At 53.5% G+C, this 14,244-nt stretch overlaps 1 protein-coding gene across 1 annotated transcript in view; it reads left to right on the top strand.

Moving 5' to 3' along the window:
- Positions 1–14,244, top strand: part of ADGRE5 (adhesion G protein-coupled receptor E5) — a 31,009-nt gene that overhangs the window by 14,100 nt on the left and 2,665 nt on the right. Inside the window, exons 2-14 of the mRNA XM_087816174.1 lie at positions 585–777; positions 3,910–3,960; positions 4,137–4,268; positions 4,755–4,910; positions 8,091–8,219; positions 8,773–8,919; positions 9,491–9,637; positions 10,184–10,227; positions 10,330–10,407; positions 12,288–12,465; positions 12,547–12,654; positions 12,862–13,085; positions 13,664–13,840. Coding sequence (XP_087672300.1) covers positions 585–777; positions 3,910–3,960; positions 4,137–4,268; positions 4,755–4,910; positions 8,091–8,219; positions 8,773–8,919; positions 9,491–9,637; positions 10,184–10,227; positions 10,330–10,407; positions 12,288–12,465; positions 12,547–12,654; positions 12,862–13,085; positions 13,664–13,840 — 1,764 coding nt within the window. The remainder of the gene's footprint in view (positions 1–584; positions 778–3,909; positions 3,961–4,136; positions 4,269–4,754; positions 4,911–8,090; positions 8,220–8,772; positions 8,920–9,490; positions 9,638–10,183; positions 10,228–10,329; positions 10,408–12,287; positions 12,466–12,546; positions 12,655–12,861; positions 13,086–13,663; positions 13,841–14,244) is intronic.

Here is a 14,244-nt window from a genome sequence, read left to right as displayed (position 1 = left end):
CGGTCTCCAGCACTGTGGCCCCTTGGTGGTCTGAAATTTCTCTACTTGCTGCCTGCCTGGGATCCATGAAGGACACCTTCATGCTCCTCCAGCCCCTATGTGGACTCTGGACTCTCTGTGCCTGTTTCCTCCTCTGAAAATCAGGGGGGCGGGAGTACCCTTAGCTCAGGGGCTGGCCTTGGAGAGTAGGACATTCTAAGGCAGTGAGCACAGGGGAGTCCCCAATTTGTAAGCCCCGAGGCATTTCAGACGTGGCCCCTCCCAATCTAAACAGCCCCCTGGACAAGACTCCCCCACCCCTGCCCTCACTGCCCCCCTTTGCCCTGGGGTAAGTGCCAGAGAGCACAGGGGGTCAGAATGTTTGTCAGAAGTTCAAACGGTGGGACAGCTGGCAGAGGATCTGAGAGCAGGGTACACACTGTGTGTGTGCGTGCATATGTGTGTGTGTGTGCGTGTGTGCATGTGCGTGTGTGTGCGTGTGTGCATGTGCGTGTGTGTGCGTGCGTGCGTGTGTGTGTGTGTGTGCGCGCGCGCGCAGCGCTCCTGGGTCTCTGTTTTGAGCGCATTTTCCTGTTGGCTTCCAGCTGCCCCACCAGTTCCGGGGAGGGACCTGTTGCAGTGGCTCCCCCCACACACTTTATAAAGGTCCAGAGACCACAAAACTAGGCACAGCTGCCCATCCTGGAGACACGGGACCGCCCTGCCAACCTCTGCTTCCCCCGCCGGCAGCTCAGACCATGGGAGGTCGGCGCCTCCGCGTCTTCCACGTCCTACACGGTGAGAATTTGGGGACCTCTCTGGGAGGGGCCAGGGAGCCCCTGGCAGCACCCCTTCGGTTCCTCCATTTTCCCCGTCTTCCCCACCACCGCCACCCGTGGAGAAATAGGCAGAGCTGGCAGTCCTGGCGCCTGACATGGAGGAAGCCACATGGTTAGGCAGATGCCACCGGCACATGGGGAGAGCAGCTGGCAGTGCCCGGCAACCCCACCCAGGGCAGGGACCCCCCGGGTGCTGTAAGAGCTTGTTCCCCCACCCCCAGAGGAATCTCCAAGCTCCTTTCTGGATCCACTTTGAAAGCTGCTCCCTAAGAGGGCAAAGTACAGCGAGGGGAGGAGAGGGGCAAAAAGTGAGTGCTGTGACCCCCTCAGGAAGTCACTCTTAACAGGTGGCATAGCCGGGCGTTAGGGAGCTGAAGACAGGGACCCTTCCACTATGGGGTGACTCCAATACATCTCCCATCGTCTCAGCGGCAGGGAAGCCCCAGAGACCCCACTCTTGCTCCCCCAGACCCAGCTGGGACTCAGCTGTGGGTTGGAACTTGAGTTCTGCTGTGACTTCCCCTGCCTCCCTTCCCGCCCCACCCCGGTGGCTCTAACGGTTATCAGGGCAGTTCGTTGCCTGGGCAACCAGGCAACAAAGAGAGTTAAGAAATGACATTTGGGGTGCCAATCAGAACTTCCCCAGGCCACAGGGATGGGGCTCCCTGTGCTGGCACAGGGTGACAGGCGTGAGCTGTTTTTTATAGCTTTATCGAGGTGTAACTTACATAGCATATAATTCATCTGTTGCATGCATACAATTAGATGATTTTTAGGAAATTTACCAAGTCTGTGTGGAGGACACCTGAAGGGGCTGATGTTCAGGGGGCCAAGTCACAGAGCCCCTGATCCTCACTTTCCACCTCTGTGAAATGGGGCAGGGCAAGACTGGTCACTTTACAGGGTTGAGTTAAGGGTTAAGTTCACAGTAAGAATTAAGTAAACAGTACTTATTATTATTTTAATGTTACTATTATTATTTCACTGGTGGCTCTGGGGGGGGATGCACTGTGGGGTCCTAGCTGGAGGAGCAAGGAGAGAATGACTGCCCCACCCCTGCCACAGGGTCCCTAAGCAGGAATCTGACTGCTCAGGGCTCAGCTAGGGGAATGCAAACCAGATGGCACTGGGAGCAGACGGCCAGCAGCTCCTCTCCAGGCTCCTGTTTGGGTGACTTCCAAGGCCCCAGATGGAGAAGGTCTGGCCCAGCAGCTTCTGTAGTGAGGGAGGAAAGCCCAGTTCAACACAAAGAACCCCTCCCAGCAGGTTCTGGGGAACTTGACCCCTCATTTCCACCTTCCCCAGCCCCGTCTACACCAGATTCTCCATAAGCCTTTTCTGGGCTCTAAGCCTCAGTTTGTCCATCTACAGAATGGGCATAAGCAGAGCCTCTGCCTCCTAGGGCAGTTGTGAGCATGAAAGTTGCTATTGGGGCTTTGGGAGCTGGGGATGAACTGACCCAGGTCCCACCCTGCCAGTGAAGGTCATTTTGTGGTCTGTCCTACAGAGAGGAACTGGGTGTCCACCGAGGGAGAACTAAACCCTGTGGCCAGAAGAGGAAGACAGGAATTCCAACCTGTTTACCACATCTAGGAGGGCCTGGGGAGGGCGATCTTTGCCCTCTGCTGGCCTGAGGGGTATCGAGTTTGGACATTGGGGCTGAGTGCTCAGGGGACTTGCCAGTCTGCACCCCCACAGCTCCTCAAGCTGTGGTCACAATGACTGACCCAAAATTCCCCTGGGAGCCCCTCCATGGGGGACTGAGCCATGAGTTATCCCCTCATTTGGCCCAGGAAATGACTCATGCCTGCCACACCTCTCTGGCCCCCATCCCTCCATCTACTGTTCCCCTATCTGGTCTCCCTGGATTATCAGGGTCTGGGCTGCCTCCCCAGCATTTCTAGATCAGCAGGGACTGGATGGATCCCTCAAGCCCTCCCCACACCCCCACATGCTGCCCAGCCGCCCTCCACTCTCCCTTCCTTCCCCTTCTCTTTCTGTTTCTCTTTCTGTATCTCGCTCTCAGTCTCTTTATCTCTGTGTCCCTCTGTCGAATCTCTGGCATCTCTCTCTCTTTCTAGGAGTTCCCTATTTCTCTGTCCATCTCTCTCGAGAACCGTCTTCTTAACTCTGCTTCTCTGTTTGTCTCTCCATCTCTCTGTGTCTCGTCTCTCTCTCATCTCTTCATTTTCTCTCCACCTCTCTGTCACCTTTCTCCTCTCTATGTCTCTAGCGCCTTCTCTGTCCCTCTTTCTGTCTGTCTCCCTGTCTCTGTCTGCTCTTCATTTTCTCTCCATCTCTGTCTCCTTGTCTGTCTCTCTGGTGAACAGCAAGGAGGTCCTCATCTCTAGAACCCCTGATAACTTGAGGAGGACCCCCAGGACATGCCCTGGGAAGGGGTGCCCTGAGTGGCAGAAAGAGCAGGATTGGGGTGCCCATGCAGCACCACCCCTAACATGAGCCCACAGCATCATCCTGTGTGCAGGGAGCCAGGGTGAAATGTCACTACAGGGTCCCAAGCTGGTTGTTGTGGCTGACAGATATGGGTACAGTGTGCTTGCATCTGTATCCCTGAGGAAGGGAGTAGGGACCGGAGCACCTTAGATTTGGAGGATCTGAGATAACACCTGGTCCAACCCCCTTCATTTTTACATAAAGAAATTATGACAGTAAACACTTGGACACACCAGGCAGTACTTGTGTGCTTAACTCTCATACTACTCTAGGAAATGGGTCCCCTCTTCATCCCATTCTACAGAAGGGGAAACTGAGGGACTGAGGCACCTGACAAGGTCTGGGGTTAGAACGAAGGCCACCTGGCTCCAGTCTGTTTCCTGAACTGCTGCCCGCAGGTCAGCAGAACCCAAGACCCCTGCCAGGCTCAGACCCCTCCCCATCCTCAGTTCCTAAAAGCCACCTTCAGGCGATAGGAGCAGACCCTCTAGCCATGGGCCCAGTGTCTCCTTCAGTAATGGACAGAGCCCGAGCCTAGGAGGGGTGAGCAGTCCCTGTCCTTCAGATGTGTCACCCTCAGGCCCCTGTTAACCCTCCCCTGTTCTGTGTTCCCCCTGACCCTCCATCTCTGTTCCAGCGCTGTGTGTCTTGCTGATTCTGTTGGAACATGGACCCCAGAACACCAGGGGTGAGTCTGCTGGGAGTAACTCAGTCCATAGCCAGAGTCCCAACCCCCACCTGCAGCTCTCAGCCCAGGCAGGAGAAAGGCCTGTTGCAGAGGGGCGAGGGGGGAGGTGCTCAGGGTTGCCCCCTCCAGCCTCTGGCTCAGCCCTTATCATCTGACTATGGTCTCCATCCCCACAGCCTCTGCCAATAACTCATGGTGCCCTCCACACTCTGAATATGTAAATGACACTGCCTGTCGCTGCCTTAAGGGATTCACCTCTCCATCTGGGGAGATCTTCACCTTCACCGTCGACTCGGAGCCTTGTGATGGTACAGAGGTTGGGGTGGTGGAGGGGCACATGGAGACGTGATGGTGGTTGGGGTCCTCAGCCTTTGTTCTCAGACCATCATCAGGACAGAGAAAAGAGGAAGAAAAAGATATGAAGGTGAAAAATGAGAAGCTTCATAGAGAGAGGAGCTTGGTCTCCAGGAGTCTGGAATCTGTGCCTCAGTTTGCCCTTCCAGGACTGGGGAGGGGGATGTGGACCTTCCATCCACCCACCACTTCAGCACTTCCTCCTGTATCCAAATCCAGGGTGACAGGCAGAAAGCTGAGAAGAGCAGAGCTGACTGAGTGGGTTTCAGGAATGGCTTGCTCCAGCCACAGCCCAGCCGCAGCAGTGTTGCCTGAGAGTCTAATTCTTTCCCAGAAGACACTGATTATGCATCAGGCTCCATGCTAGTAGGACACGAGGCTGTCTGCCCTGAGGGCACTCATGCCTTTGGGAGGTGACTCTTTACCCCGTTTTGTTCCAGACATCAACGAATGCAGATCATCCTCGAAAGTGTCCTGTGGAAAATTCGCAGACTGCAAGAACACAGAGGGGGGCTACTACTGTACATGCAGCCCAGGATATGAGCTTGTTTCTGGGGCAGCAAATTTCACTACTGAGAGTGAGAACACATGTAAAGGTAAGAATGACCCTGCATCTTCCGTCTCCCCGTCCATGAGGGTTGGAGTCACCAGAGCCATTCCTGCAGCATAAAGGGCGCAGGGTCCTGGTTAGAGGTGCAGCACCCAGGTCTGAGTAGGGACAAGTGTGCCTGTGCCCATCCCACCAGCATAGAGAAGCAGGGTGGCGTGAGAGCCAAAGACACAAATCCTGGCTTTGTTACCAGACAGCTGTGTATACGATGCTGGCCAGGACATTTATTCAGAAATCAGTGGTAATGTGTGAGATGTGATAATATTATTGTGATTTTTGTGTTAAAAAAAAAAAAAAAAAGAGTGCCTATCTTTTACAGATAAAAACAAAAGTAGCTTTTCCTTTTGTTAACTGTGACCTCAAACACGTTCTTCACGTCTCTGTGCCTGTTTACCCATCTATAAAAGGGAGTGACAATGGTACTTACCTCACAGAATTGCTAGGAAGATACATGAGATCATAGAGCACAACTTGGTGGTGGCTGTTGGGTTTTTAGATTACAATCATTCCGATCTAACACACCCACTCGAGGATGGACATCCCAGGGGACCGTGCCCCAGGGTGGCTGCTCAGAGAACAGCTGTCTCGGCCCATTTCCTCACCAGGGACCCAGGAGGAGCCAGGCCTCCAAGCATCACCAAGCTTTGCCCCCTTTCCAGGGGGAGCAGGCAGGAAGGGAAGGGACTTTAGGCATCCACAGAGGCAGATAGGGCCAGCAGTGGTCAGGCAGAAGCCACGACTCACCCAGGGAGAGGGGGCTAGTGCAGAATACAGAGGGGAGGAGGCTGAGCTGAGGATCCTGGAGGACTCTGAGGAGGGTGTGAAGTCTGGCCCTGCTGCCGAGAGTAGAACCTGAAACCAGGGTCCCATCCCCTTCCCTCCTGCCCTGTGTTCAGGGGGAGGTGGCAGAGCCTCCTGGGGGAAGGGAAGGGGGCATCAGTGGGAGGCTCTATCCACCGCACTTCTGGTCCACAGGGGCCTCTGTGGGTGGGTGTTATGCCCCAAATATGTAGCCTGGCCAGAGGGCAGAGCGTTTATGTGAATTGGAAAAAGGTCCCTCGTCTCCAGGTGAACACAGTGGGTTTGGGGAATGGAGAGTGAGCTGGTTTTTAGCCCCCATTTGCCTCCTTGGCTGGACACCCTTGTGCAGTGAGCAACCTGCCCAGCTGCACATGGTGGTCGTGGATCCCACTCAGTGCGCCTGGACTATTGCGAGCGCTGTGCGCGAGTGGTGGCTGTGGGTACTGAGATGTGCTGCTGTGTTAGATGCAGGCCAGGGCTGAGAGGTAGGGCTAGAGCTGCTGGGCAGAGATGTGGCTGGACAAGAGTGAGGTGGGAGAGGTGGGACCTCAAGGGAGAGGGCAGCCTGCTGGTTTGGGTCAGGACCTGCCACCTGAAGACGTAGCTTCGTGATGGGCTCAGGGAGCCGTCTGTGCACCTGCCCAGCTCAGCATTTCAGCCTTTGCCGCACCTGAGGACAGGTCTACTCGCGTCATGGTCCATGAGGTCTGCTTTGAGCAGGAGACCCAGGCCACATCCTCAGCTGCTTGCCCCACTTTCTCCAGGCATCAAAGGGCCAGCCCAGGCACCTACCTGGTCTCCCAACCCTCTCTGAGCCCTAAGGCTCAGAAACCTCTGCAGAGGCCATTTCTAGAAGTTTGGGATGTCTTCCCTGCTAACCTGGCATCTTATTGCATAAAACAAATGAGGGTGATGGCATTCAAGATACTTCAAGAGCTCATGGCACAGAGCATGTCTTCACCATCGCCAATGACTGCTGGGATGAGACCTGATGCCACCGGAACCAACACAGGGTTGGCCAAGTGAGGAGCCCTCTCAGACTCCCTGGACCATAATGGACCCTGGAACCCCATCAAGAAAATTGGGAGAAGGGAGATTCAGGCCCACCTCACCCAGCTGGCTCTGCCTCTGGCTGACACCCCCACCTGGAGAAGATGCCTCCTGGCACCCTGACCCCAATTCTCAGCCACTCAGTCTCCATCTATTTCCCCAAGCAAGCCTCCACCCTGACCCTCCCCAATAATTTCAGTTCATGGGACTGTGGGCAGTTTGAATGACCAGGACCCAGAAAGATTACATGTCAGGGGTAGGCAGGGTGATGTCAACCTCCCTCACCCTGCCCTGAGCTCTGAGAGCTGGGTGAACGAAGGGGCTCCCATCTGGACCAGATGACAAGAGAGGGCATCATTGGGGATCATTGCTCCAGGCTTGGCCCTCTCCCGAAGAGGCGGGGGGCACTGGAGGACAAAAGATGGAGGCTGGGCCCCTCTTGTCAAGGCCCACAGGCCTGTGTACCAAGTGGGAGAACAAGGAGCCAGACGACAGAAACACCTGCCCCTTTACCCATCAGCACCTGCTTCCTGCTTCCTGCTCCCTGCTCTAGCACCAGGCCTTGACCACCAATGGCCTTGCTCACATGTGGATTCTCATCACTTCCTGCCAGCCCAGGGGCTACCTTCACAGGGATCAGAATAGGCACCTTCACTGCCCCAAGGCTGCATGCTGGATGTGAGCCCCACTGTCCATCATGGCCTGGCACCCACTGTCCAGGTAGCTCTGATCTATCTGGCACATTTTCATAGTCTGGGCCCTTGCCTAAAAGCCTTGTCCTGGTGGGGTCAGACTTAGGGGTGGTTCTCGGTCCATCTCCATGGACTGGAGTCTCAGAATTCACGTGGATGGGAGAGCACTGTCTCAGCAGAGTCACCAGGATTCCAAGGAGAACACAGCCAACAGCACCCACCATGGGGGAGTCAGGACAAAGGCCACCAAAATAAGCCCTGCTCAGGGAATGCGGCATTTCTCCTGCACTTCGTTCCAGGAAGGCCCACCTGGCCATTGCCTAAGTCCTCAGGCTGGGACACAGGTAGCAGTGATGTCCCTGTCCTGGCTGGGAGCTGCCCAGGAGTCCAGGGAGTCAGAGCTGGCAGGGAGGACTTGGTCCACTTCTGGACACATTTGGACAATGGAGCATCTAGGCCACCATGCTTAACCATTGGATACCTCCATGTGAATCAGAAAAGGCACCACTCACCTGGGAGCAGGTAGTGGGGCCTTCCAGATGCCTCTATGCCAGGAAACGTGGCTGCCAGTCCTGAAGGCTGCCCATGGCTGCAGGCATCCACCACCCTCCCTCCCTTTGCAGATGTGGATGAATGTCAGCAGAACCCCAGAATCTGTAAAAGTCACACCTGTGTCAACACCGAGGGCAGCTACACCTGCAAGTGCCTGCCAGGGTTTGAGCTCAAACCGGAGGACCCGAAGCAATGCAAAGGTAGAGGCCCCAGAAGATACTGTGAGGCTGGACTGGAGCTGAGGAAGGAGCCTAGGCAGGTCCCGCAGCCCCAGGAGACAGGAGACACACCAATGGCCTGCCAAGGGCCTCCCTATCGATTTACCTCCCTAAAAGGTCATGCCACAGAGCAGGGAGGTGGCAGGGCCTTCTGGGCCTGGGTTTCCTTGCGGAGCCCTGTGAGTACCCCAGACCCTTCCCTTCCTCATCTGTCACATGCAGCAAAGGGAGGTGACTTCCGGTTCCCAGAAAGGGCGCCAGGGCCAGGGCCCAGAAGGGAGAAGGCAGGAGTCCTTGGTCAAGAAGTCCAGCCCCCATGACTCAGTTTCCCTCTTGGTTTTGCTACCTATAACCTGGAGATTATGGTCCCCACCATGTCCATCCTGCAGGGAGGCCACCATAAGGTGCTTTGAGGGTGAAGTTGAAGGTCACCAGGTAGTGGTATGTGTACTAACAGTGGGGTCCTTAGTGCCAGGCAATGAGAAGTGGGTGCAGGAAGTGGAGCAAGGGGCTCACACTCTGGCTTTGTCCTCAGACGTGAATGAATGTACCTCAGGGCAAAACCTCTGCCACAAATCCACCCACTGTCTCAACATCGTGAGCAGCTATGAGTGTCGCTGCCGCCCTGGCTGGAAGCCGATTCCTGAGTCCCCCAATGGCCCACACAACACCATCTGTGAAGGTTCGGAGTTCAGATCCCATAAATGTACCGCATCTTTACTTTGCTGAGCCATCTTAAAGGAAGCTGCCGTAACAAGCTTTGGCAGAGGAGGGGCGGCAGCACTTTCAGCAACGGTGTGTCCTCAGTGCAGGCAGGGAGGAGAAGAGGACTGGGCTGGGCAGGGCTGAGCTTCTGATTATGTTCTAGTAAGGGCAGGAATGCAGCTCTGGATGGCAGAAGTGCCACAACCCACAGCACCAACACAAGGGGAGCTATCAGTGTCACAGCCTCCCTGGTTAAAAGTCCATCACAGGTCCCCGCGCAATCCATCTACACCACACGTGGGGGACACAGCTTTGGGATGACACTTGCACACACACAGTCCTACCCTATCCACCTTGCAGGGACACTCTGAGCTTATGGTGCTTTTATAGTGGAAAATGTCATCACAAATTTGTATCCTGACAGGCTAGGTGGCTGGTAAATGGGACTTAATAGGGGTGTCCTCGGTGTGAACTAAGGAATTTGAGAGAAGGGGCAGGAAGGATGCCTGCAGGGAGTGGAGGACCTCATGCTCTGGCTTTGTTCTCAGATGTGGATGAATGCACCTCAGAGCAAAACCCCTGCCACAAATCCACCAACTGCCTCAACACTGTCGGAAGCTATAAGTGCTCCTGTCTCCCTGGTTGGCAGCCGATTCCTGGTTCCTCCAGGGACCGAAACAACACTGTCTGTGAAGGTTCAGAGTTCAGATCCCACACTCTCAAAGACCCACAACCCAAACCATCTGATCACATACTCAGTGGCACCCGCAGGAACCCAACAGAATGAATCTGAGGGTGCCCGGCTGTGCCAGGCTTTAATTCTTTTGAATGGGAAAAGATCTGTGGATCCTGGGGAAGTAGCTGAGGTACCAAGGGGAAAGCTCCTGGGGGATCCCAAGCAGTATCTAATAACTAATTGGGACAAAGGTATTTAATATCTCACAACCTGTACATCTATACGTGGCTCAACTGCTATGTGTCAGGCCTCTGCACACTTCCCATAATCCCTGTGTCTGCCACTCAGGGATGTGCAGTCACCAGGTGTCATCACCTCTAGCCCAGGGATGGGGGGCAGGGGGCACTAACACAGGGAAGGGGGTGAGACAGAGAGGAGAGGGGCCCTGGATTCCTGAATAAAGGACTGCTCAATATGAAGGTACCTGGCCTGACCCTAGACCCTGCCTCCAACACATTACACACACTCTCTCATACCTAATGGACAGCTGTTTTGTCCCCTGCAGAGATCTTCCCCACCTGGACTCTGCCCCCTGGAATCAAGAGCCAGGTGAGTGACTACAGCAGGGACTAGAAGGCAAGGTGCCTCCATTTTCTTCTATGATCCCCCACCCACATGTGAGGTTCTCTGACCCCTCATCTCTCTCCCCAGAGTCTCTCCCACTTCTTTGAAAAACTCCAGGATCTGGGCAGAGACTTGAAGCCCACCTCAGCCCAGGACACCGCCCGGGTAAGGACATGACCTGGGGGGACCCCAGGACAGTGTGGAGTGGCTGGGGAATGCTTCAGTGTGAGTGGAGATAGGTCAAGGAGGGATCTCCGATCAGAGAAACACATGTGGCTGTATGCACAATATACACACACCATATATAGGATGTCCCCAAAAAATGTACACACATTTTGAATAATTATAAAGGCAGTGTTTATTAAAGTACATTTCATTTTCAAAATTGAACTATCAGCTGTTAAAGTATGTATACATTTTTTGGGACACCCTGTATATCCCCATCACACAAACACAGATAGATGTACATACACAGCCCAATTCCTGGGTCTCCCAGTGGCTGGAACAGGGCCCATGAATACACACTCACACTCAAGAGGGATATAATGGCAGCAGAATGGAGCAATTAAGAACCTTGCCTCTGGAGCCGAGCCACAAAGGTTCAAATCCCCCACACACTTAACTGCCGTGACCTCAGGCCAGTGACTCCCCCTCTGGGTCTGTCTCCTGCTTCATACAGTGGTTGTTAAGGTTTAAATGAACTAAGAAAAGGCTCAAAGAATAATGCCTGGCACACAGTAAGCATTAGATGTTTTAGTATATGCACTTAGCCCAGTAGAAATATATGAGCCCCTTATGTCATTTTAAAGTTTCCAGTAGCTTTATTATTTTTTAAATATGTCTTTATTGCCCGGCCAGGCGTGGCTCAGCAGTTGAGCGTCAACCTAGGATCCAGGCGATGGGGGTTCGATTCCCAGTCAGGGCACATGCCCAGGTTGCGGGCTCGATCAGTGATTCTCTCATCATTGGTGTTTATATCTCTGTCTCTCCCTCTCCTTTCCTCTCTTTAAAAACAATAAAGATATATTTAAAAATATATATATATGTCTTTATTGATTTCAGAGAGAAGGGAGAAACATCAATGCTTAGAGAGTCATTGATCGACTGCCTTTTGCATGCCCCTGACTGGGGATTGAGCCCACAACCCAGGCATGTGCCCCTATCAGGAACCGAACTTCAATCTCCTGGATCCTAGGTCGATGCCGAACTGCTGAGCCATGCCGGCCAGGCACAGTGGCTTTATTTTTACAAGTAAAAGTAGCCCTGGCCAGGTGGCTCCATTAGTTGTAGTGTCAGGTCATACACCAGAAGGTTGCAGGTTCGATCCCTGGTTGGGGCATATACAGGAGGAAGCAGATCGATTTTTCTCTCACATTAATGTTTCTCTCTCTCTCAAATCTATAAAAAATCCTTGGGTGAGGATTAAAAAAATAGTAATTAACAAAGTAAAAGTAGTCCTAGCCAGTTTGGCTCAGTGGTTAGAGCGTCGGCCTGTGGGCTGAAGGGTCCCAGGTTCGATTCCAGCCAAGGGCACGTACCTCAGTTGCAGATTCTATCCCTGGCCCCGTTCTGAATGCATACTGGAGGCAACCAATTGATGTCTCTCTCTCTCACATCAATGTTTCTCTCCTTCTCCCTTCCACTCTCTCTGAAAAACAATGGAAAAATATCCTCGGGTAAGGATTAAAAAAAAAGTAAACAAGTGAAATTAACATGAAGATTCCATTTAACCCAATAGATCCAAAATATTACCATTTCAATATGGTGTCACATGACTCGTGGAGACTGTTCTGGACAGTGCAGACTTGGAAGAGAACCTGGCAGAAAGTCAGTGACTGATAAATGCTAAGTGCCATGGTTATAGGTGCACACAGGCGCATACTCGATTCCCATACTTGTCTTGTGTGTCTAGATGATTCCCGTGTCTGTCCCCCAGGCAACCTGGGTGGTTCTCCAGTGTGTTCCCTAGTGAGGGAGTGAGATCAGGGTCCTTTGGGCAGTCCCTGTGGTGCAGTGACCCAGCAACTACCACCCATCACCCCCAGGAACTCATCGAGTCATTGGATGACCTACTGGAAGGTCTTGGGGAACTGGAGGCCCTGGCCCTGCCTGACCGGCACCGCATGGCCACCTACCTGCTGTCATACCTCGAAGAAGTCCTGAGGAATCTGGCCAAGACCATACCTGAACCCTCTTTCACCTACTATTCCCGTTTGAACACAGGTGAGGCCTCTTCCTGCCCTGCCCCAGTGCCGGGCCCCATCTTGCATCCAGAGCCCCCAGTCACTGCCTCTCTCCCCTCAGAGCTGTCCTTGATGACCCAGGATCAAGGGAAGGGAACCGTCACCATGGGCCAGACCCACGCACGAATGCTGCTGAACTGGACTCAGGCAGCTGTAGTCGGGGACTCAGGTAACAGCAGGGAGCCGGAGTGGGCACCCATGGGAGAGGGAAGAAAGAGCTGGGATGTGGCTAGGGATGAGGCTCCAAATATGTAACAATTGGAAACTGAGCCATTGTGAGGGACTCTAGGCATCACCATGGACTGGCCAAGCCTAATTTAGATGTCTTAGGTGGGAGAAAGGCCAGGAGAAGGCAGCCAGCATGTCTGTCCCTTAGGCCCCACTGTGGCAGGCATATTCTCCAGCAAGAACATGCAGAAATTGGTGGCCAATGCCTCCTTGGAGCTGGACTCTGAGAAGAAAACCCAGCTGGAAAGAATACATGAAAGTCCTGTCAAAGGTGCTCAGCTCAGGCTCCTCTCAGCTGTCAACACCGTCTTTCTGAGCAACAAGAACACGGAGAAACTAGACCCCCCTGTCACCTTCTACTTCTCCCACACTGTGAGTCTTTGGGTGGGGAGGATCAGCCCCACTGTTCACCTCATAGCCAAGGTCATGGAGGCCCCTCTGCAGTCTTCATTTCCCCACTCCCTTTCATTCTGCTACTTCCTTAAGCATACCACAGGGCCTTTGCACTTGCTGTGCTCTCTGCCTGGGACACCTTTCCCTCATGATTCAGTCCTTTACTTGTTTCTAATCTTTGTTCAAATGCCAGCTTCTCTTTTAGGCTCTCTCTGACCTCCTTATTTAAAATTACAATGTGTAATCAATAATGCCCTACCTTTTTCCTATCCGCTTTTAATTTTTTTAATAGCACTTATCACCTTCTAAAACACTATTTAGTTTACTTATCTTTTAGGTTTATTACTTACTGCCTGTCTCCCTAATGAGCATATCAGCCCCACAAGGGCAGGGATTTGTGTCTGCCCTGTTCACTGCTGTGCCCTGGCCTGGCACACACAGTAGGTGCTTAGTAAATCCTTGTCAATGAAAAGCAGCTTTCGTCAGATCCAGCCCAAGCTCAGAACCCAAGAGTGGACTCTAGGCTAACATCTCTGACCACTCCCACCTGTCCACAGCCACAGGAGCCCGGGACACGGCAGGAGCTAATCTGTGCCTTCTGGAAGGGTGACGACAGTGGTGGGTATTGGGCCACCACAGGCTGCCAGAGGCTAGGCAGTATGAATGGGAGCACCACCTGCCAATGCAGCCACCTGAGCAGTTTTGCCATCCTTATGGCCCACTATGATATACAGGTGAGCAGCTCCAGGGCCACCTCAAAAGCCCACAGATGGGAAGGTTGGCATAGGTGAGATAAGCAGCTGGTTCTTGATAGTGTGGCCCAACTGGTTTTGTATGGTTGCACAGCCCAGGTGGTTCCATATCATGCCCCCTCAGCCTCTTCCCTGGGACCCATAGACACACCCCCATGACCCAGCAACTAAACAGTGTGGCCTAACATTGGAGGCCCTGTTCCAGCTAGTGCCCCTCTGACAACCCACCTGGATCCAGTTGTTAAATGTTGCTAAAAGCTAGAGCACAACTTTCTGTGTGGTCTCAGGTGATCCATAAACAAGCTGGGCCATGTGCAAAACTGGAATGGGCCTGGCAGAGTAGAGGAGGTAGGTGGTCCAGGCCAGGGGCCCAGGAAGTACTAAAA

This window comes from Miniopterus natalensis, chromosome 4 (assembly GCF_054644295.1).
Source record: "Miniopterus natalensis isolate mMinNat1 chromosome 4, mMinNat1.hap1, whole genome shotgun sequence".
In the NCBI taxonomy this organism is placed as follows: Eukaryota; Metazoa; Chordata; class Mammalia; order Chiroptera; family Miniopteridae; genus Miniopterus; species Miniopterus natalensis.
The sequence above is the reverse complement of the archived record's forward strand: the minus strand, read 5'-3'. Positions and strand labels throughout refer to the sequence as shown.